The 21,592-nt window shown below is 35.5% G+C and overlaps 1 protein-coding gene across 2 annotated transcripts; it reads right to left on the bottom strand.

Moving 5' to 3' along the window:
* Positions 1 to 13,426: 13,426 nt before the first annotated feature.
* Positions 13,427 to 14,579, bottom strand: LOC120125635 (heat shock 70 kDa protein, mitochondrial-like). 2 transcript variants are annotated; one of them, XM_039144016.1, is made up of 4 exons: positions 14,414 to 14,579; positions 13,838 to 13,911; positions 13,665 to 13,750; positions 13,427 to 13,552 (listed from the first exon to the last, which is right to left on the bottom strand). In XM_039144016.1, the coding sequence occupies exons 1-4, from the start codon at positions 14,486 to 14,488 to the stop codon at positions 13,542 to 13,544; spliced, it is 246 nt and encodes an 81-aa protein (XP_038999947.1). In that variant the 5' UTR covers positions 14,489 to 14,579; the 3' UTR covers positions 13,427 to 13,541. The 2 variants fall into 2 exon arrangements, with proteins under 2 accessions (XP_038999947.1, XP_038999946.1); XM_039144015.1 differs by having other exon boundaries at positions 13,427 to 13,559; positions 13,672 to 13,750.
* Between the last annotated feature and the right edge of the window lie 7,013 nt (positions 14,580 to 21,592).

Here is a 21,592-nt window from a genome sequence, read left to right as displayed (position 1 = left end):
CATATTCATTAGTTTCCAAATCCTAGTCCCCTTAGGTATCCATTTGTGTAGGATATTTTTATCTTTAGTAGTAATGAGTCTTTAGGAACCCACATACTTCTAATGATTTTCCATTAGAGGTTCTTTGGGGACCTCTATGATTGTAGTTTCTAAAACTTTTTCTAACAAAGTTGGATTTTGAATTTCCACCTTTTTCAAATGTTTTGTTCCAACTTTATCAAAAGAAGTTTTAAGATCATCAATTTTCTTTTGATGATCATCATTGATCTTTGAAAGTAAATTTTGCAAATCTAAATTTTCTTTTCAAACTCTTCTAGTTTGATTTGCAAATCTTTGATTTTACTTTCAAGATCGTTGTTGGTTTTGGATATGAGTTTGTTTTCATTTTTCAATTTTGAAACATCATTTTATATTTTAAAAACAATTTCTCATAATCCGAAGCCAACCCATTGTATTCCTCAAATAACTCATCATAAGATAAATCATCAAAATTGGATGAGTTAGAGGTTACCTTAGAATCTTCCCCGAATGCCATCAAGCACAAGTTTGCTACTTCTTGTTCCTCTTCATCAGAACCTTCTTCATCGCTCCATGTAACCACATGAGCCTTGTGCTTATTCTTTGATTGACCTTTTTTCTTCAATTGTGGGCAATCATATTTGACATGCCCCGGCTTTTTGCATTCATAGCAAATGATTGGGTCCTTCTCTTTTGGTTCATTTTGAGGCCTTCGTTTCGTTTGAATTTTCTTCCTTGGTAAGGTCTCATCATTTTTCTGAACCGTTTGGCAAACAATGCCATTTCCTCGTCATCATCATCATTATTAGAATCACTCTCATCTTTTGTGGATTTGAGAGCAACTCCAATATTTTTCTTCTTCTCCTTTTCCTTTGGTGTCTCTTCAACTTTATCAAGGTCCACCTCATGTTCGAGCATCATCTCATGAGTGAGGAGTGAACCGATAAGTTCTTCAAGAGTTAAGGACGATAGGTCCTTAGACTCGATGATTGCCGTCTTCTTTGATTGCCATGATTTTGGGAGGGAGTAGACTAACTTCCTCACAAGCTTTTCATTTGAGATGATCTCCATATGATTTGAGACCATTGACAATCGTTGAAAATCTATCCGTCATAGCTTTGATGTCTTCATTTGGTTTCATCCTGAAATTTTCATAGCTATGCGTTAGAATACTAATTTTGATTTCTTTACCTCATCTGTACCTTCATGTGTGACTTGAAGTTTGTCCCATATTTCTTTGGCGGTTGTACACGATGAAACTCTTTCGTATTCATCTGGTCCAAGAGCACAAAAAATAATATGGATGGCTTTGGAGTTGAGCTGGAACATTCTTGTCTCTCCTTCACTCCACAACTTTGGATGAGTGAGAGGTTTGATGTATCCTTCTTCTACAGCATTCCATGCTCCCATGTCACTTGCTTGAATGAAGTACATCATTCTATTCTTCCAATAGGCATAGTTAGCTCCATTGAAGAAAGGAGGCTTGTTGACGGGCATCGAATCGAGACCGGAGTCGAAGTTTGAAGCGGAGGCCATTGGTGACTTTAATAATCGATATAACTCTTCCCGAATCGACTCAAGAGGTGATAAAACCTTCAAATGAGTTAGGCTCTGATGCCAATTGTTGAGTTAATCAATTGACGAAATCGGCCAAGAGGGGGGTGAATTGGCAATTAAAATTTTTGTGGAAGCTTTTGCAGAAAATTGAAAGTAATTGCACATCGATTTAAAGTGGTTCGACTTTCTCAAATAAAGTCTACGTCCACTACCTTAGCTATCCACACTAAGGATTTTCCAACAAATTCACTAATTTGTTCTTTCTTTTGAGGCCAAAGAGATAACCTTACAATTCCCTCAAGAGTATACCCCAACTCTTGAGAACACTCTTTTTCCCAAAGAGAAGATTACAAATTTGCAAACTTACAAGAAAACCTCACAAGGTAAGATGTTTTCACAATTCTAGAACAAAGAAAAGAACACTCAAAGATGAATACAATTGAGCACAAAAAGTGTTCTTGAAAGCAAAATGAATATTGAATGAAAATAGGCTTGAAATGCTCAAACTTGAGGTTTGATGCTTTCTCTTTGATTCTCTCTTGATTCTAGTTGCTTGATGTTTCTTGTTGTTGATCAATGGCTTCTAAGCTTGCTTAAATACACCTTGGATCACTTCTGAACGTTGGGGATGATTAGAGAAGATATTATAGCCGTTTTAGTGTGAAAACATTTAATAAAACAGCTTGGAGCGTGGGGGGAATCGGTTTCCTCTTGAAGGGAATCTGTTCCTAAGTGTAAAATTCAAATATTTCGACCGTTATACAAGGGGGGAATCGGTACCCCCTTGGGGGGGATCGGTTCCCTCCGAGCATACTGGAATTCTCGGAGCAAAACTGTTTAGGGGGGAATCGGTTCCTCCTATGGGGGGAATCGGTTCCCTCCGAGCATTCTGGAAATCTCGGGGCCAAAACCATTTAGGGGGAATCGGTTCCTCCTATGGGGGGGAATCGGTTCCCTCTGAGCAATCTGTAATTTTTGGCTTTGAATTGGTTCGAAATACTTTGTAAGATTATTTTGAAATTGTTTTATGATTAAAACTTAATTTTACACTTAAGTAAGGATTAAAAATGATTTTTGAAATATTTGGAGTAATGTTTTGATATTCGAATAGTTATATCGAATATACTTAGAAAATCATTTGGAAAATCTTAAAATCCATTTAACTTAATTTGTTATATCGAAATATCAAAATGTTTCAACATAAACCCTTACTACTAGGTTATGGATCGGGTCAAATGAGTTCCGGTTTGTAAATATCTATTGTAATAAAATTTATTATTTATTAATAATAATTATAATAATATAAAAAGGACGGGACGAAAATGAATTTCGACAGGTGCCACTCTTTACTCATTTTTATGTTAACAAGAATAGAGCAAAGATAAAAAGATAATGAATTTTCGTCCAGTTGACTTAATATTTTGATGGGAAATCCGTTCCATTTTTCATGGGAGAGATCAAACTGGTGTATGACATTGTTCCTTCACGATGAGGACGTCTGACCATCTTTGAAGATATTTGAGATAACAAGGTTCCTTTGTGATGAAGACGTCTGGTTATCTGAGGATGACTCGGCTCCTACGTGATGAGGAGTTATGGTCAGTGGATGACATTGGTCCTTCGTGATGAGGACGTTTAGCCATCTTTAAATATATTTGAGAGAACACGGTTCCTTCGTGATGAGGACATCTGGCTATCTAAGAATGATGTTGCTCCTTCGTGATGAGGAGTTTTGATCGGTGGATGACATTGTTCCTTCGTGATGAGGACGTCTGGCCATCTTTAAAGATATTTGAGATAACATTGTTCTTTCACGATGAGGATATCTGGTTATCTAAGAATGATGTTGCTCCTTTGTGATGAGGAGTTCTAATCGGTGGACGACATTGTTCCTTCGTGATGAGGACGTCTGGCCATCTTTAAAGATATTTGAGATAACACTGTTCTTTCATGATGAGGATATTTGGTTATCTAAGAATGATGTTGCTCTTTCGTGATGAGGAGTTCTGATCGGTGGATGACATTGTTCCTTCGTGATGAGGATGTCTGGCCATCTTAAAGATATTTGAGATAACACCGTTCTTTCATGATGAGGATATCTGGTTATCTAAGAATGATGTTGCTCCTTCATGATGAGGAGTTATGATCGGTGGATGACATTGTTCCTTCATGATGAGGACGTCTGGCCATCTTTGAAGATATTTGAGATAACACAGTTCCTTCGTGATGAGGACGTCTGGCTATCTAAGGATGATGTTGATGGACACGATATCTTTCGTCGTGAAGTTAAAATCGTGGATGCATTGCTACTGGTGGACACAATATCCTTCGTCGTGAAGTTGATATCGTGAATGACCCATTCGTCGTGAAGTTGAGCCTAGAATTGGATATCCTTTGTCGTGAAGTTTAAATCCAAGGGTTGCATTGCTGTTGTTTCGAGTCCAATATCCTTCGTCGTGAAGTTGAAATTAGCTCTAAATGAAACTGGAAACCCCTTTACTGTGAAGTTGAGCTTTGAATTAGATATCATTTGTTGTGAAGTTGAAATCCAATCTTTGGTTGTACTGATTTGAGTTCAATATCTTTCGTTGTGAAGTTGAAATTGACTCTGAATGAAACTGAAAAGTTGTTTGTTGAGCCCAACATCCTTCGCTGTGAAGTTGAAATTAACTCTAAAAGTCTTGTTTTATCTCTTGGGTGGAGTCTCATGCTTTTCTTGTTCCTGTATGTGGGATTTGAATTCTACCTTCCATTTGTAAGGTACTTTGTCCCTGCATCTTCATTTGAAAAATGTATTTATGCAAATGCAATCAAATGTAATGTATGATCTTTTATGCAAATAATGTTCTTATGAATGCAAAATGTTGATTCAATCTTCGTTTGACTTCAGAGTGACGAATTCAATCTTCTTCCACTTAATAATTCCTTTCCAGGGTTTTCTCCAAATATTAGTGTAGCAACTTATGCTATCAAGCTTGCATTTATGAAGAACCATCTGATAAACTTGTATCTTTGTGTCTTCCTTGTCTCAATTTTCATTAAAGTCTTAGAAGAAATGTTTCATTTACAGATCTTTTGCTGCAGTTAGAATTATGAGCTCAGTGTCCCCATTTTGTCCTTGAACTTGTGTGAAAATCCAATAAAGCTTTCATTTTTGAAATGAGAATCTATCATCTTTGGAGAATGTAGATGTAAATACGCCAAACTCAACAAATACCAATGAGATAACAGTGTTTGTTCTAATTTGACGTTTGAAATACATCACAATGAGGATTTATCCTAATTCCTTTTATATCTCCACATCTAATCGGATCTCGTACAAGCCATTCAGACCATATCATGTTGAGACATTTATGCAACAACCCATCGTTCAATCTTAGTTGGTTCCACTAATTTCTTGAAAATTTCAATGCCTTTTTTCTGTGGAAAGCAATCTTCATAATTTCTCATTTTTATCCCTTGGAGTTGTAGAAGACAATCTTCATCTCGGATCAACAAATGGAAACAACATATGATTGCAACATTGGTTTAGCACCATAATCACTGGTTCGTAACATTTGACAACACATTTATTCTTTCCTGTGACTTCTGCCCAAATATTTTTTGTCAGTGAAGCTCTTTGCATAGCGTTTGGAGCTTTTGTATGACGTTATTTAAGAACAAATTTCAATGAGACTACAAGTGGAATGCTTTAACTGCCATTATCAAATCACCAGAATAACTACTTGATGAACAAAACAATTATATATAGTCAGCTCTATTGTCATTGTTCCACCATTTTCATTCTTCATTCCTTTTTATCTCATTAGAAATATTTACTCAATTCAATGATCTTGACACAAGATGATATGGGCTTTCAGCATGCCCCAACATTTGCTGATACGAACAATCAAAATGGGTCAACATTCCTATTTCTGATTGAAATAGGCTTTTAGTATGCCCATCATTTACTTCTTGTTGATATGAGCCTTCAACAATGCCCCTCATGGATTTTTTCTGTCTGAAATGTGCGTTCAAAATGTACCAAATTTTCATTTATGATCAAAATAGACCTTCAAAATGTCACAACATGATGATGTGAGTCTTCAAGATGTCGCAATCATTGATAATATAGACCTTCAAAATGCCCCTCATTATTTCTGGTTGAAAAGAGCCTTCAAGATGTCTCAACATTCTAAGTTGTAAGGTTCACTCTCAATGTTCATTTGATTTGAATCTCGTGATCCTTATAATGTCCAATTTTAATAATGCCCCATTGTGGGTATTCGTGGCTTTCTTGGTGTCGAATCTCTTAATCTTGAATTCTCTCATTCTAGTGTTACTAGATAACAATGTTGTCACGTAACTTGAGGGAGTCTCTTCATGTTGTCACCACAAACTTAAAAGGTGATTAATTCTTCTGACAAAAATGTCTGAGATATGTGCCTCTTCTGAATGAGGTGATAATCTCCTTCTGGATATGGAGGGGTCTAGTCGGACAGAGCGGTATAAATCGGTTGGTAATCCATTCTAGGCCGACACAGTGGCTTATCATCTTTCGATCTTAAGAGGCATGTTCCCCAGGTACATCAATGTCCTGTCTCTTTTCTCTGGGATAAGTGGTGCAAAGATTGTTCTTTACCGGCTCAACATACATTTTAAAGCAGATGTGCAAGAACTGAATGGTGATCAGTTGGAGCAATTGATGAGTAGATTTGGCGGATTCAACCTTGTTGTCGGTGGCATCCCGTATAACAACCTTACTGGAAGAAATAAACATCATCAGGATGAACTAGAAGATTTTTGTTGGTGTCTTTTCTTGCAACGATTGCCTCTTCTCTTGCTCCAAAATATATCCCACTCTTCCCGAACCATGGAAAGGTTTAGTAGTCGGTAAAACTGGTTATCTCTACTTTTGGAATCCTGTAACCAATGTTACCCCATATGAAAAGCCTACGAGTGTAGAATCTGTTCCAATGTCTTATTCTGTCCCTATAAGTTTTCAAATTCAAGTTCAGCAATCTTCTGAAAGACATAATGGATATGATCATGGCAAAGAAAATGATCGGCATGGAAAAACCAGTAATGATGTATCAAAACTTGAGCCTCACAACATAACCAGAGTGCATGTGAAGGACTTGTTCATTCCCATAATACACCTAATGAGACTTATAGCTCTGTGAATGGAAGATTTGCTAGAGGACATGGATTGGTGGATGAGGGAAGTAATTTGTTTGGTGATGCTTATCGCCATCAGTATGAGATAAGTGTCCCTTTTAAATAGGATAATCTTTCTTGATGAGTTACTAATAATGTCACAAGAGATCGTTACAAGTTCAATTCTCTAGACTTTCTGGCTTCTTGGACCACTTGATTTCAAGAATGTTTCATCATTCTGGCCTGGCTTATTCTTTTTCTACAATAAAGGTAGAATAGACAACAATTTGCTTCAAGAATCTTTCTCATTTGAGACTGTCCTGTTTGAAAATGTTTTTTTCTCCTTTCTTTATCAAAGAATGAAAGAATTTTGTAAAGTATTGTTTCTTACATGTTCACAATAGAATCAAATCATAAGCATGAGTTCAAAGAAATCAAAAGGATCAACAATTATTTAATGTTTGAGAATTATAGCTCTTTGACAAGTATCAAGATTTAGTTTGGTTTCAGGATGGCTTTCCTATTTTCTATGGTTACATCTATTTAAGATGTCACTCCTCTCTTGCTCTTTGTGAACTTTGTCACATTCCTCATTTTAATAACTTCGTATTTTAACCGGATGCGTACAAAATGACGCAACTTGTATAACCAATTACTAGAATACTTCTATTTCAATTCTCTGAAATCTTCCATTTAGACTCATCTAACCAAAGTTATGCGAAAATATCGGTCTAAAAATAAAATTTCTGAGTGCTCGTGTGAGGTTGACTATAACAGGTGTTCCTTAATCCCCTTAGTCCATCTTTATTTAGTAACTTTTTGCCATTTTGACTAGATGAATTCAGTTTTATTGTATATAATAATATAATCACCTTTATCAGGCTAGTTGAAACTTATCCATAAAGCCGAGGCGATTAGCCAATTGCTCTAGAGGGATAGTTTTATTGCATATAATAGTATAATAGGTTAGCTGAATATTATCCATAAAGCCAGGGTGATTAACCAATTGCTTTAGAGGGACAACTCGAGCATAACAGACTAGCTGAATATTATCCATAAAGCCGGGGCTATTAACCAATTGCTTTAGGGGGATAACTCAAACTTTATTGTATATAATAATATAACATGAGTATATGGCTCCAATTTCTTAAGTTTGTTAAAAAGAATATGTTATAGTCTAGGTGTTTTGGTAGAAATCAGAAAAAATCTCTTCGTTAAAGTTCAATTCCCAAGCATCTGACTTAAACTAGATTTACCTATTTGTAAAAACAACATGTTCATCATCAAACGTCATCAATAGAAAAATCCTCTAGTCGGTTTTGCAATACACCAACGATGCCCCATGTTGTACGCTCCTATATATAAATACCAAGCCTTTTTGTAATTCCTTTCAATAGGAGAAGGCTATCTCATAATTGTAATAGGATAATGTTTGGGTATATTTCATCTGAGGTAAGGTCAAGGGTCCTTGTTTTCCAGTTTTCAATCCTGATATTTTGTCAAAGTTTATAACTCTAATCATTTAAAGAGTTTTTTAATCCGGTTGATATTCAAAGAACTGTAAGATTGCAAAATTGACTCAATTCTCATAACCTTACAAGCAACACATATTTATTTATTGCACAAAAGGAGAAGAAAGGAATAAAAAACAAGTTCAAACAAGATGTTGAAAATAGAAATATACTATAGTGGTAGATAACAATTTCCACTTATTTATTTAGCTTACCACATCATTCTAGTAATGTTGGGTGTGTAATCGACCCAAAATTTTTGTCCTCATTTGCCCCAATTTCTTGATCATCTTTTGGGTCAACTTCTTTGGATAAACCTTTAGATACACAAATCTTTTTTTCTTTCTGAGCAGTTTCTTGGTAAAATCTCATCATCATCTTTTTCTTCCCTGATTGGAATTTGGGCTCAATTTTAGATCCAGGACAAATTTCTTTGGTGATGATAGTTTTGTCTTGGTTTTAAATGCTCATTGCAGGTACGATTGGGGTAGTTTCACCAGATTCCTTAAATTTCCCCCTACCTCACTTGTTTTCAGAAAATCTGATATAGGTGTCTGAGGTGTCTTCTGGGTTACATCTACCCCATTTCTTTTTAAACCTATGGGCCAGTCTCAATACCTCACTTGTTTTCAGAAAATCTGATATAGGTGTCTGAGGTGTATTCTGGGTTACATCTGCCCCATTCTTTTTTAAACCTATGGGTCAGTCTCCGATTACTTCTCATTTTACTTCTTTATCATTTATAATCAGAGAGGTATTGAGATTTGAATGTTTTATCCTTGGCTTAAGTACTTCGTTTTCCTCATCCTCTGCGGCATGTACTTCACTTGTTTTGATACTACCAACTCTATTTTGGGGTTTGACTCCCAATTGTTTGACCAAAACAGACTGATCATTAACATCCACTTCTATGATTCCCTGAACCAAAAGGTCTTAAACCCGTCGTTTGAAGTTACCACAATTCTCGATGGAGTGCCCTCAGGATCCAGCATGATAATCACAAGAGAGTTTCTTATTATACCAACTCGGGTATGGAAGCAACAAAGGCTTAGTTCGACATGGAGCAATAATCTGAGCTTGGAGCAACTTGTAATATAACTTGCTGCATGAAACTGAAGGAAAACGGGGTAGATTCTCCCTTGACATCACTGTCTCTTTACAATTGTTTACTTTTCTTTCTTGAAAACCATGTGAATGATGACCAAAATGTTTGCTTTGAATGTTTGACTCTTGAACATCATGAGACAGACAGTAATTCAAAAATTTCTCTTTCTCGACCAGTTTTGAATTTTTGAGGAGCTTAGGTTTCCCATCTTCAAAACATAACAACCTTTCTGCGATGAGGTTTTGGACCTTTAAATTCATGACCCTACAATTCTCCGTAGAGTGGTTAAACTCTCCAGAATGATAATTGCATGAATTCTTGACACCCTGCCAATCTGGACGCAAATAAGTATTAGGCCTTGGAGAAATTGGTGTTATGAGGTCATTTTCAAAAAGAAATGGTAATAAATCTGAATATGAGATTGGAATTGGAATAAGAGGTATTATTTTCTTTTTGCTTTTCCTAGCTTTCTTCAATGGCCTTTTAACCTCTTCTATACTTCGCTTCAACTTGATCTTTGTCGCCTTTTCTGGGATCATACCCGAATTTTGGAGACTTATTGGATTTCCACATTTCTTTACAAGTTCTTGGTCATTTGTTTCCATTGCATTGGTTATACTACTAACATTTATAAACCCATTCAAATCTGTTACAACGGGATCCCATAAGGGTTTCTCTCCATGGATCACAATATTTACCATATCCATTAGTTTTGTCATTTGCTATTTTGAATTATCTTGGAATTTTTTTGCTTGATCCATTTGTTCATTTGAATCACCCTGCAACTTTTTTACTTGATCAATCATCTCTTGTTGAGTCTTGATAAGATGCTCTTGCAGTTTCTCGATTCTACCAATCCTTGATAAAATCTCATTCATGGCTATTATCCTTTTTTAGGAAGACCAAGTTAGCTCCAATTTGATTTCAAAATTCTGTCATGGAATTCTCCATGAATTATTCCCATATTTTAATGATTAAATGCATGTAAAATAGTTTGAAACAAAATACAAATGCATGATGTAAGATTGAAACTATAAATATAACTATGCAAATATGCAAATGTAAAAAATGAAAATGTAAATAGAAACGTAAAGATGCGAATGCAAATGCAAAGATGTGAATGTAAAATGAAAATGTAAAAAAATGCATAAATGAAAAAATAAGAATGTGAATTATGCAATGCAAATGCATGCATGCAAAAAGGTGTTGATACTGAACTGATTCCTTAGAACAACTTTTATACTAAAACGAAGTTTTAAACATATTATAGATACATCTGCATTATTTTCTACTTCATATAGGACTATTCATTCTATATTTCTAGCCTTCTATATGAACATCAATCATGAATCAACACCATGGTATGAAAAATGTAATGCATAATGAAAATGATAAAAACAAACAAAGGAAAATTAGGTAGAAATATCATAAAAATCCTAACCTCATGTAATCTAGTTCCATGCTTTATTTGGAGAAATAAATCTAACCGCATGATTTCTAGTTTGCATGCATTTATTAGGAAAATAAAGTAAATTAAGACTCAACATGCTTTTCCTTATGTGCTAACCTTACGAGATTCTCTTGGGTTAGGCTCTGACTAGATTTGAGTTCTAGGTTGAGTATATGCTGGGTTTGGATCTAAGGTAAAAGGGTCATCGAATTGTCATTTGTTGGTGCCCCCTTGGACTACCAAGCCCTCAATCCTGGTCCATCACAGACTTTCAAATTGAGTTCAACTCGAAGGAACACACTTCTTTATATCCATACGGAGGTGAAAACCACACGAGGAACATAAGGTGTGAGCTCAAGGAATGGTCCCCTATCCCATACGGAGGTGAAAACCACACGAGGGAGTAGTTTCTCATTCAAGCTAAATAGGATAATAGCGGGGTTTTAGCTCATATCATGATAATGCAATGCACAGTGTGTGATGAAAAGCATAAAGAAAAACAATGTATAACATAGAAATTTATTCTTTAAATCTAAAGACATATAATTAAACCTGAAAATATTAACAAACAAGTTAGTACAAATATTTAATTGTTAATAAATTAACAAAAAATGGTTATTAAAATAATCAAGAAAAAAATAAATTAAAGCAAATTTATAATTTTATTGGAAAGACAATTAATTAATAAACTGGTGGCTTGACTCTCTAAAAAAATAGGTCCCCAGCAGAGTCGCCAAGCTGTCGAGACGGTATTTCGCCTGGGGAAAACAAGTGTCGTTGCTTTCTAAATCTTGTCTCGAAAAAGTGAGTGTTTTTCTTCTTGTATAAGATAAAACACAATTTGTAGAGTCGCCAACAATCATTTTATTAAGGTGTGATTGGTCACAAAAAATGTTATGTTATTTTAAAAAAAATTATAAAAATAATATTAAAATAACACAAAGGGTCTGCTTACCAGAAAATGAGTTCGGGAGTCGGTTATGTGTGGGGAAGGATTAACACCCCCACAACGCCCAAAATTGGTACCTTGTTTATTAATTAATGTCTTTGCAATAAATTAACAAATTTGTATTTAATTTCAATTTATGATCCCATAAAAATATTAAAGATATTATTTTATACCAACAAATTATTTAAAATAAATTCCTAATAAGTTAAGAAAATATTTTATAATTTATTGTATAAAATAAAATAACCCAAACACACATAATAAATTTAATGATTAAAAATAATGAAATTTTAGGTTACTAGTAATAAATACTTAATATGCAAAGTACTATAATAGTAAATAATTCTAAAAATAATATTTAAAATTATTATTTTAAAACTAAAGGATTAAAATTGTAAAATATCAAAATTAAAAATCTTAATTCTAAATATCATGAAATCTAGGTATTATTAGTGTAAATAATCCTAAAATATTATTTAAAATTAAAATATTAAACCTCAATGATTAAATTGTAAAAATATATAAATTAATTGTCTTAATTTAAAATATTATAAAATATAATTACTAATAGTGTAATTTAACCCTAAATGAATATTCATGATTAAAATATAAATAATTAAAAAATCAGAGACTAAATATGTTATTTACCCTAAATATATGTAAATATACGATTAATGATTAAAATAAAATAAAATCTAAAAACCAAATTATAGTGCACAAAAATCAATTCCAGTGACTAAATTGTAATGTATACAAAGTACAGGGACCACAGACATGATTTGCGCATTTAAGAAATTACGCAGAAGTCCCTCCCCAAAATGACGTAATTTTGAAAAGGATATAAATAGGTCTTAAATCTTCATTTTCTCTTATTTCTTCATTTTTGCTTCTCTCTAAAGAGAGAGAAGCTCTCCCTTCTCTCTAAACTCTCTCACCGAAAGGAGAGCCGGTCACCGACCGACCACCTTCCGACCACCGCCAAACACTATTTCGATCACTATTCCGGTCGCCAGTCACTATTCACGATGGCCGTAAAAAATAAAAATACCTCAAAACGTAGATCGACTTTCCCTCGACTCGAATCTAAGCTTCTTTTTCGCTAAAAGCTAGTCAATCAGACTAGATCTGAGATTTTACCTTTGGTAAAATCACTTTTCCGATGATGTTTGAGCTTCAACGGTGGTAAGATCTCCTCCTTTCTTTTGCTTCCTCTATTCGTTTCTCTCAGTCGTCCGTTGCTTCTCTTCGCGTTCTTGTTGTTATTTTTTTTAGGTTTTCAAGACTTTTTATAGGCCTCGGAAAGCTTCAAACAACCATTCATTTTGGTGAGTCACCAGATCTACAATGGTAACTCACCATATGGAGTGAGGTGTGCGGTTCTCCTTGCTTCTTCTGGAGTCTTCTACTGAGGCGGCGGCATGACAGTGTTGGAGTGGAACACTTGGACGATTGGAGGAAAAGTGTGGGAAACCCTTGCTACTAGGTTCTGAATCGGGTCAAATGGGTTCCGGTTTGTAAATATCTATTGTAATAAAATTTATTATTTATTAATAATAATAATAATAATATAAAAAAGACGGGAAGAAAATGACTGTCGACACCAAGCATCCCCATTGGGTGCCCTAATAATCTTGTAAGGTACCATCTTCATTTCTTTCTGTGTCTGAGCATCGTCAAAACGTCTCCCAATCAGACGTTTAGTTCCAAAAAAATGTGTTTGTTGGATTAGTCACGGCCTGACGTTTGGCTGGGGTTCCAACAACTAACTCCCCCAGCTGGTTGAAGGCAACCACTGATGGTGTGGTTCGAGCACCTTCAGCATTCTGCAAAATTAAGAAAAAGAACCCAAAAATTCGCAAAAATTCGAGTAGAACTTGGTCCCAAACAATAAATTTTAATAGATACTTAAAAAAGATTAATAATATTAACAGGGATAATAATCTACCTTTCCATCCATCACTGATACACATGAATTGGTAGTACCCAAGTCAATACCAATTACATCATTACCAACAGGTCTTGAACTGTGTTGCAGCAGGAACAGCAATATATTAGCAAACAATAAGCCATTGAGATAGACGATATTTCAATTTCAAGAAACAATAGAATACCTGAAGGGCCTTGCCAAGGATGCCCATCTCACCAGTGGAGAGCAAGCAAATGATGTCTTAGCATTTCCAGTCAACTTTTACAATAGTAAAACGAAAAAGCTAATAAGCCACACAATAAAATCCCATCATAAATAACACTGACAACAATATTTCACATTCCTTCACTAAAGTTAAGCTCGGAAAATCTCATAACTACGAAAAAAACTCTACTCCATATCTAAATCATTTCAACGGCCCTTCAAAAAGCAATGGTGAGTAATCCATGTTGAGACTTAAGCCCAACATAAGATAAATTTTTTTTTTAACATCCATCTGATCAATTGACAACAAGTCTAATACCCAAAAAGAAGGAAATAAAAGCAATGGGAAAACCGTCCATTGATGGTGCTGCAACATAAAATCTGTGAAGACATTAAACAAACATAATAAGGGACAAGAGCTCTACAATTTACCCATTAACAGAGTCATAGAATCAGATATCACCAGAGGAAAAGGAAAAGAAAGAAACATACCAATCAAGAGGCATCGATTATTTACATAAAAAAGTAGACATATAAATGAAATGGGAAAACGTACGGATTTGCAAGCGGAGAGAGAAGCATGGTGAAGCTCACGGCGCTGTAAAGCACGGCGTTGAACTGAAGCAGCCATGAGAGGACCAAAATGCTTTAAGAAAACCTTTTTAAAAACCAGAGGGGTTTAAGAGACTGTGTTAGGGTTTTATGAAATCTGATTGGTGGCTTTATTTAAGGAATGAATTTTTTGTGAACAGATGACCGTTTTAACCTTGATTCATTTTGAGATTCTGTTGTTGATTGTTTTTTTGGAGGGTAAAACAGGAAAACGATGGAGATATGTCAACCGTCAAAAGCTCGAGTTGGCTTTGGTGGCATCTTGGGCAGCAAATCACGAAGAAAAATGAGTGTCAAGTTTTATGGCTATGATTTTATTTATTTTGCCCCTTTAACTGGCTATAAATGAGACATATATGTTATTCGAGTTTGATTTAATAAAATTTTGATTAAGATTTGATTCAAATGAAATCAATTTAAACTTGAATTAAGTTCCCAAAGGTATTTTTATATCTAGTGTATGATTCGAATTTGATTTTCCGTATTAAACCTCAGTGACCAAAAATGCCTTATAATATACGATTTTAACCAACTTTTTTTGAATTTGCCAAAATGACCAACTAAATCGCAATGCGATCGATAATTCGCAACGCGATCTCCGGTATCGCAAATCAGTTTCCAGATTCGCAACGCGATTCTGACTATCGCATTGTGATTTTCCAAATTCGCGTTGCGATTTTCCGACTATCGCAACGCGATTCTGACTATCGCAACGCGATTCTGACTATCGCAACGAGATTCTGACTATTGCAACGAGATTCTGACTGTCGCAACGCGATGCTGACTGTCGCAACGCGATGCTGACTGTCGCAACGCGATTTTCAAAGTGCCATTATTATCGCAACGTGTATTTTTTTTCAAATTCCAAACACGAATATTAATATATCGGAACACTGAACCGTCCACAGTATATCCCGTAATCGCAACTCATAACCTAAAACCCTAAATCACAACTTAGTCCCATCTCCATCTCTCACTCTCTAAGGCGACATCCGTCCCCATCTCTGATGAAACCAGTCCCCATCTCCGGCGAAATCCGTCTATCTCCATCTCTCAGAGCCACCCTCACAATCATTCACGGTCAGAAATGGAAAATCAACCAAATCAACCACCGATGGTTAGTTTTTTTAATTATTTTTAATTTGAAATTTTTGCATTATTATTAGGTTTTTCATATTGAAATTGATGATAAGTTTGCTGGTAATTTTAATAATAGATTAACCATTTCATTTAGATTGCTTATTAAATTCATTCGATTGCTGCCAATACTGCTAAACTGTTTAGTCTTTAAACCCTGTGAATTTAGTATTTGTCTTTGTTTTGTCTTTTGGTTGAAGTAATGCAATCCATTCAAGTTTCAATTTTAGTATTTGAAACAGAGAATCGAAACGCGAAATGAAAATCGCAATGCGATTTTAGTTTCGCGTTGCGATAGTCATTTTCATGTTACGATTTTCATTTTCGTGTTGTGATTTTAAGTTTCAGAAACTATTATTCTTCTGCAAATTGAAACTTGAATGAATTGCATTACTTCAACAAAAAAAAAACAAAGACAAATACTAAATTCACAGTGTTGCAAATTTAAGTTTGAAGAATAAACCACTACTCTTTATGTTTATTGTTCTTGGTATATCTTCACAGTGTAGTTTTTGGTATATCTAACTTGGTATGTTTATTGTTTTTGTAGAACTTTTATTCGGCTCAATTGACATTAAGAAATAAATTAAGCCTGGCCAAAACAATTGCGTCGAAGCTTTCACCTGCACAAAGAAAAATATTTGAGGATACTTGCTTCGGGCCATGGCTGAAAGTACAACATCCGGGTGGAGATGCTATGTTGACCCATCTGTTTCTTCAAACAATGACTAGCGATCTACTAGAGATTATACAACGTCGTGATGAAGAGACATGGTTTGATTTTTCACCGGCGTATACGTGTTTTGGGCGGGAGGAGTTTTGCTTAATCACCGGTCTACGCTTCGGACACGATGATATAGGTCAGTACACTAGACATATTACCCGCCTATCATGGTTATCCCGGGTTTTTCCTGAACTGTCAATGGAGAAGCCGAATTTACACGTGGAAGACTTGACGAGATTATTGAATAAGAAAGATGGTTTTACTAGGATGGATGACGTCGATGTTGTCCAAGTATGCCTTCTAATACTTTTGCATGCCGGCTTTTTAGGCAGAGAGGCCAGACAACTTATTCCTAATGATCTAATTAAATTGGTAGAGGACCTAAATGCATAGAACATGTTTCCGTGGGGTTCGTATCTATGGAAAGCTACATGAAATAAGTTATCATCTTCCTTTGATGATCGAAAAAGTTTGCGTGGCGATGGTTCCAAATACACTTTTTCAGGCTTTATTTGGGCCTTTAAGGTAAGAATTTTTATATAATGTTTCCAAAATTATAATTAATTATTTAACAATTACTAATGTTTGTTATTATATTGTTTGTAGATTTGGATATTTGAGGCCTTTCCCGCCATGCAGACATATGCATTAAAAACTTCTAATGATATTCCTAGGGCTATTTCCTGGAAGAGGAAACGGACCTTGCAGCAATGGGAAGATTTACTACCGTATACGACAATAAATAATGTAAGTTAACACAAATACTACCATATGTTTATAAACAAGTTATTACTAATACACGTTTAACTTTGTTTGAGCTTTTATATTGTAAGGAGGCCAACACTCTATTACAGAGGCTGACACCCACGGAAGCTGAGCTTACCACTGATTGGTGGCAAGCTAGTAAGCGTTTTTTTGATGGCACGGATGATGAGCAGCCTCCACTTCGAGAGCCATCACCTCACCCAGAGCCATCACCTGATCGACCCGACTATATACCTCCACAACGAGAGCCATCACCTATTTTGTCACATCATCGAGCCTCTTCTCCAACATCACCTCATGATAGGCGACCGGAAAAGATGCCACGACGTTTATCTCCCTGTTCTCCACCTCCACATCCACGGGATGAGTTAGGGGAGTTATGTGATGAGGTCAATGCCTTGCGTGAGGAGGTCGGTACTTTACGCGATGACAATGGTGCATGGCGTGTTGAGGTGTCTACTTTACGTGGTGAGGTAGCCGCTCTACGTGAGATGGTAGCATCGTTGCAGAATGAGGTTCATACTATACGCAACGAGGTAAGTTTAATATTTTTCATATTTAACTTGATTATAAATTTACTCGTAATTTCACTTAGATTAATCATTTCACTTAGATTGCTTAGTAAATTCATTTGGTTACTACCAATACTGCTAAACTGTTTATTCTTTAACCCTGTGAAGTTAGTATTTGTTTTTTGTTGTCTTTTGGTTGAAGTAATGCAATCCATTCAAGTTTCAATTTGCAGAAGAATAATAGTTTACTTTCGCAACGCGAATTTGACTATCGCAACGAGAGAATCGCAATGCGAAATGAAAATCGCATTACGATTCTCTCGTTGCGATAGTCATTTTCGCGTTGCGATAGTCATTTTCGCGTTGCGATTTTAAGTTTCAGATTCTATTCTTCTTCTGCAAATTGAAACTTGAATGAATTGCATTATTTCAACCAAAAGACAAAGACAAATACTAACTTCACAATGTTGAAAATTTAAGTTTTAAGAATAAACTACTACTCTTTATGTTGTCATTGAACCTGCACTAAACCTATATGTTGTCCTTTTAAATGTTTATATAAGTGATTAGTTCTGGAATGTTATCTGATGCATTTTGTGAACAATGATAGAATAACGACTTGGGTGAATACCATGCAAGTTTGAAATATATTTGTCTTTGTTTTCACTGTTTAATATCATGTCTGTTTATTTACTGATTTATGTATTAATTTATTTTTAGCGGCTCGCTAAGGTGGATGCTCTACGTCGGTTTTTTTCTTGCAAGACGGAGTTCACGCATCAGGCGACGTGCACGTGCCATTACGTCTCCGTTCACCCCAATAGTGCGAAGAATCCGTAAGAAAAAGCCCGACTCACCTGTCATCGATCAAGAGGCCTCCCCTATCGTTCAAGAGGCCCCTATCATCCCTCAAGAGTCCCCTCCCACCGTTCAAGAGGCCACTGTCATCGTTGAAGAGGTCCCTCCCAACATTCTAGAGCCCGATTCACACGGCGTAATATATCGAATTATTGAGAAACCCCCTCACGTGCCGGACATGATGGATGACTGTTGGTTTTCGTATAAGTTATCGGCCAGTACCATTCCGGCAGATGAAGTGGAGAGGAAACAACTACCGAAAACAATTATGGATAATACCCTTTGGGCTAAGACCGCAGTTGATTTTTATCTACATGAGCGGAGCCAAGGGTGTTACGCTGACATATACAAACTCAACGATGATATGCATTTGTTGATTGAACGATCTTGGTGGGGTGTGTTATTAGGGGTTGAAGACAATGGCTATTTCGATGAGGGGGTAAGTCTTATATTTCATTTTGATTATTTTTTTTTAAAATTTATGTAATTCACTAATATATGTCTTTTTTTGTAAAACAGCATATTGATGCATGGGTGTCACGTCTTCTAATAGTAAGGAAATTGAAGAAAAATAAAAATAAAAAAAATACGCGATATACAAGTATGCCGACGTCTTTTACGTAGTTCACTTGAAGAATCAACGACAGGAATCATATGTGTTGGCTAATGGACAAGCTAAACTTTATCCTGCATGGTGGGAGGTCGATAAGGTTAGTATTTATTTTTTTTAAATATTTTAAAGGTATTCATAAATAAGTGCGCAATTTGAATTATTACTTATGATTGCAGGTGTTTATCCCTATTTTGGAACGTACTCATTGGCTTCTCGTCGAGCTTCAGCTCCCATCCCTGAAGATAATAGTATATGACAGCATGATAAATTACATATCATTGTCTGATTTGAGAGATATTATTAAGGGATGGAGCTCTCATTTGGCTAAATTCTTGGATGCGATTAATTATTGAACTTATTCTAGAAACAAGAAGCCAAAGAAGTTCAATGTTACAGTTATCAGAGACGAGACTTGCGCCACAACAAACGCCGGAAGCCAGAGGGGATTGTGGTCCTCTCGTATGCATGTGCTTGGAGCGTTTGACGACAAGAAGTACACAGTTTCTACCTCCCACCGATAGAGATAGAGGTGCAGTAGGCTTGTGGTTTCGGCATTTTATGGCTAGAGCGATATATGCGAGACGCTGCCTACCTGCATCCGCGTTATGAAAGTGTCCATAAACAATTTTTAAGTCAAATTCAAGTGTTGTTTAGTACCTAGAATTCAATAATAATTTGTTGTTTGTTGGTTTTAGATGTGTAGAAAGTGTTATTTGAGCAAATGTTTGGTTTCTGCAGGTTAATCCTGAAGTGAGCTGCGTGAAATTGATGTATGGCTGCATAAACAACTGTCTGGGGTACACTTTTTTTGATTGTTTAATTGATTCTTAAAAGTCTGATTTGTTTAATTAATGAGGAAAATAAGAATTATTATTATTTTTTGCTTGTTTAATTGATTTATAAAAATTGATTTGTAAAAGTTGATTTGTTTAATATTGATGTGTAAATAATTCTTATTTGTGCTTGTTTAATTGATTGAAATGTAAAAGTTGATTTGTTGATTTCAATCTGCATCATATTGAAGGCAAAAGACCTGTTGGAGGTACACTTTCGCAACGCTAAACTCAAAATCGCAATGTGAAAGACAAAATAGCAACGTGAAAGTCAATTCGCGTTGCAATAGTCTAATACGCTTTGCGATTTTCTCGTTGTGATAGTCAAATACCCGTTGCGATAATCAAATTCGCGTTGCGATACTCAAATTCGCGTTGCGATACTCAAATTCGCGTTGCGATTTTCTCGTTGCGATAGTCAAATACCGTTGCGATAATCAAATTCGAGTTGTGATAGTCAAATTCGCGTTGCGATAGACAAATTCGCGTTGCGATAGTCAAATTCGCGTTGCGATTTTTGAGTTGTGATAATCAAATTCGCGTTGCGATATTCAAATGAATGTGTAATAAGTGATAAAAACTGAACATATCATAGCAATGTTCAAACTCAAGTTACTAATACATACCTAACTGAAAATGTTAAAAGTTTACACATAAAATACACATAATAGTCAAATTCGCGTTGCGATATTCAAATGAATGTGTAATAAGTGATAACAACTGAACATATCATAGCAATGTTCAAACTCAAGTTACTAATACATGCCTAACTCAAAATATTAAAAGTTTACACATAATACAACGTTTGCATTTAAAAATCACTTAAGTTAATAGTCCCAAAAGGTGAAGCCGGTTGTGATTGGGATTTTGATTTTGATTGTGATTTTGATTGCCTTTTTCTTGACACCATATGAGCTTTGGATTTTGATGAGGATCTATATTTTGGTAGAGGAAAAGATGATTATGATGGCACTGGTGATCCACATGTCAACCTTGTATGACCACTTTCTTTGCACCGACTACATGTCGATCTCTTCTTCTCTTCACCCTTAGACGGTATACGATCGTGACTTTTTAGTCGGCCAGGTAGCCTTCTGTCCATGACTGGTGGAAAAACTGTTTGTAAGTCATCTGGTATGTCCCACTCAAAAGGATGTGGAATAGGGTAGATAATCTTAGCATAAGTTTGTCGATATACTTCTGTAGTGTAGCAATCCATAGTGTATGCGCTTGAATCATCTTGGTTTAGATGAAGAGCAACTTTTATAACATGCCCACACGGATAACCAGATGTTTTTCCATTTCATACAACTACACGTCTTTGCATTTAGATCAACAAGCCCATTTAAGTTATTATCCAGTACTTCAAACAAAGTGTTTGAACATGGTTCAACTCTCCATGACGTTGACTTCACAACACGTTTCGTTATCTTTTTTTCAGTCCATGGTGTAACACGATGTTCCAATGTTCCTGTAAATTTAAATAAATAATACTTAGTAAAATATATGATAAGTTACGAATTTAAAGAAATAATACATGCATGGTTTCTTTTCTTGTAGTACCACTGTTGAATAGAGGCTCGAAAAAAACTCCATTAACATAGTAATGGGTAATTTCCGGGAATGACGACTTAGAGCGTTGATTGATTCTGCACTATTAGACGTCATGAAACCATATCTT

Source organism: Hibiscus syriacus, unplaced genomic scaffold, assembly GCF_006381635.1.
Source record: "Hibiscus syriacus cultivar Baekdansim isolate YM2019G1 unplaced genomic scaffold, ASM638163v2 tig00110435_pilon, whole genome shotgun sequence".
In the NCBI taxonomy this organism is placed as follows: domain Eukaryota; kingdom Viridiplantae; phylum Streptophyta; class Magnoliopsida; order Malvales; family Malvaceae; genus Hibiscus; species Hibiscus syriacus.
The sequence above is the reverse complement of the archived record's forward strand: the minus strand, read 5'-3'. Positions and strand labels throughout refer to the sequence as shown.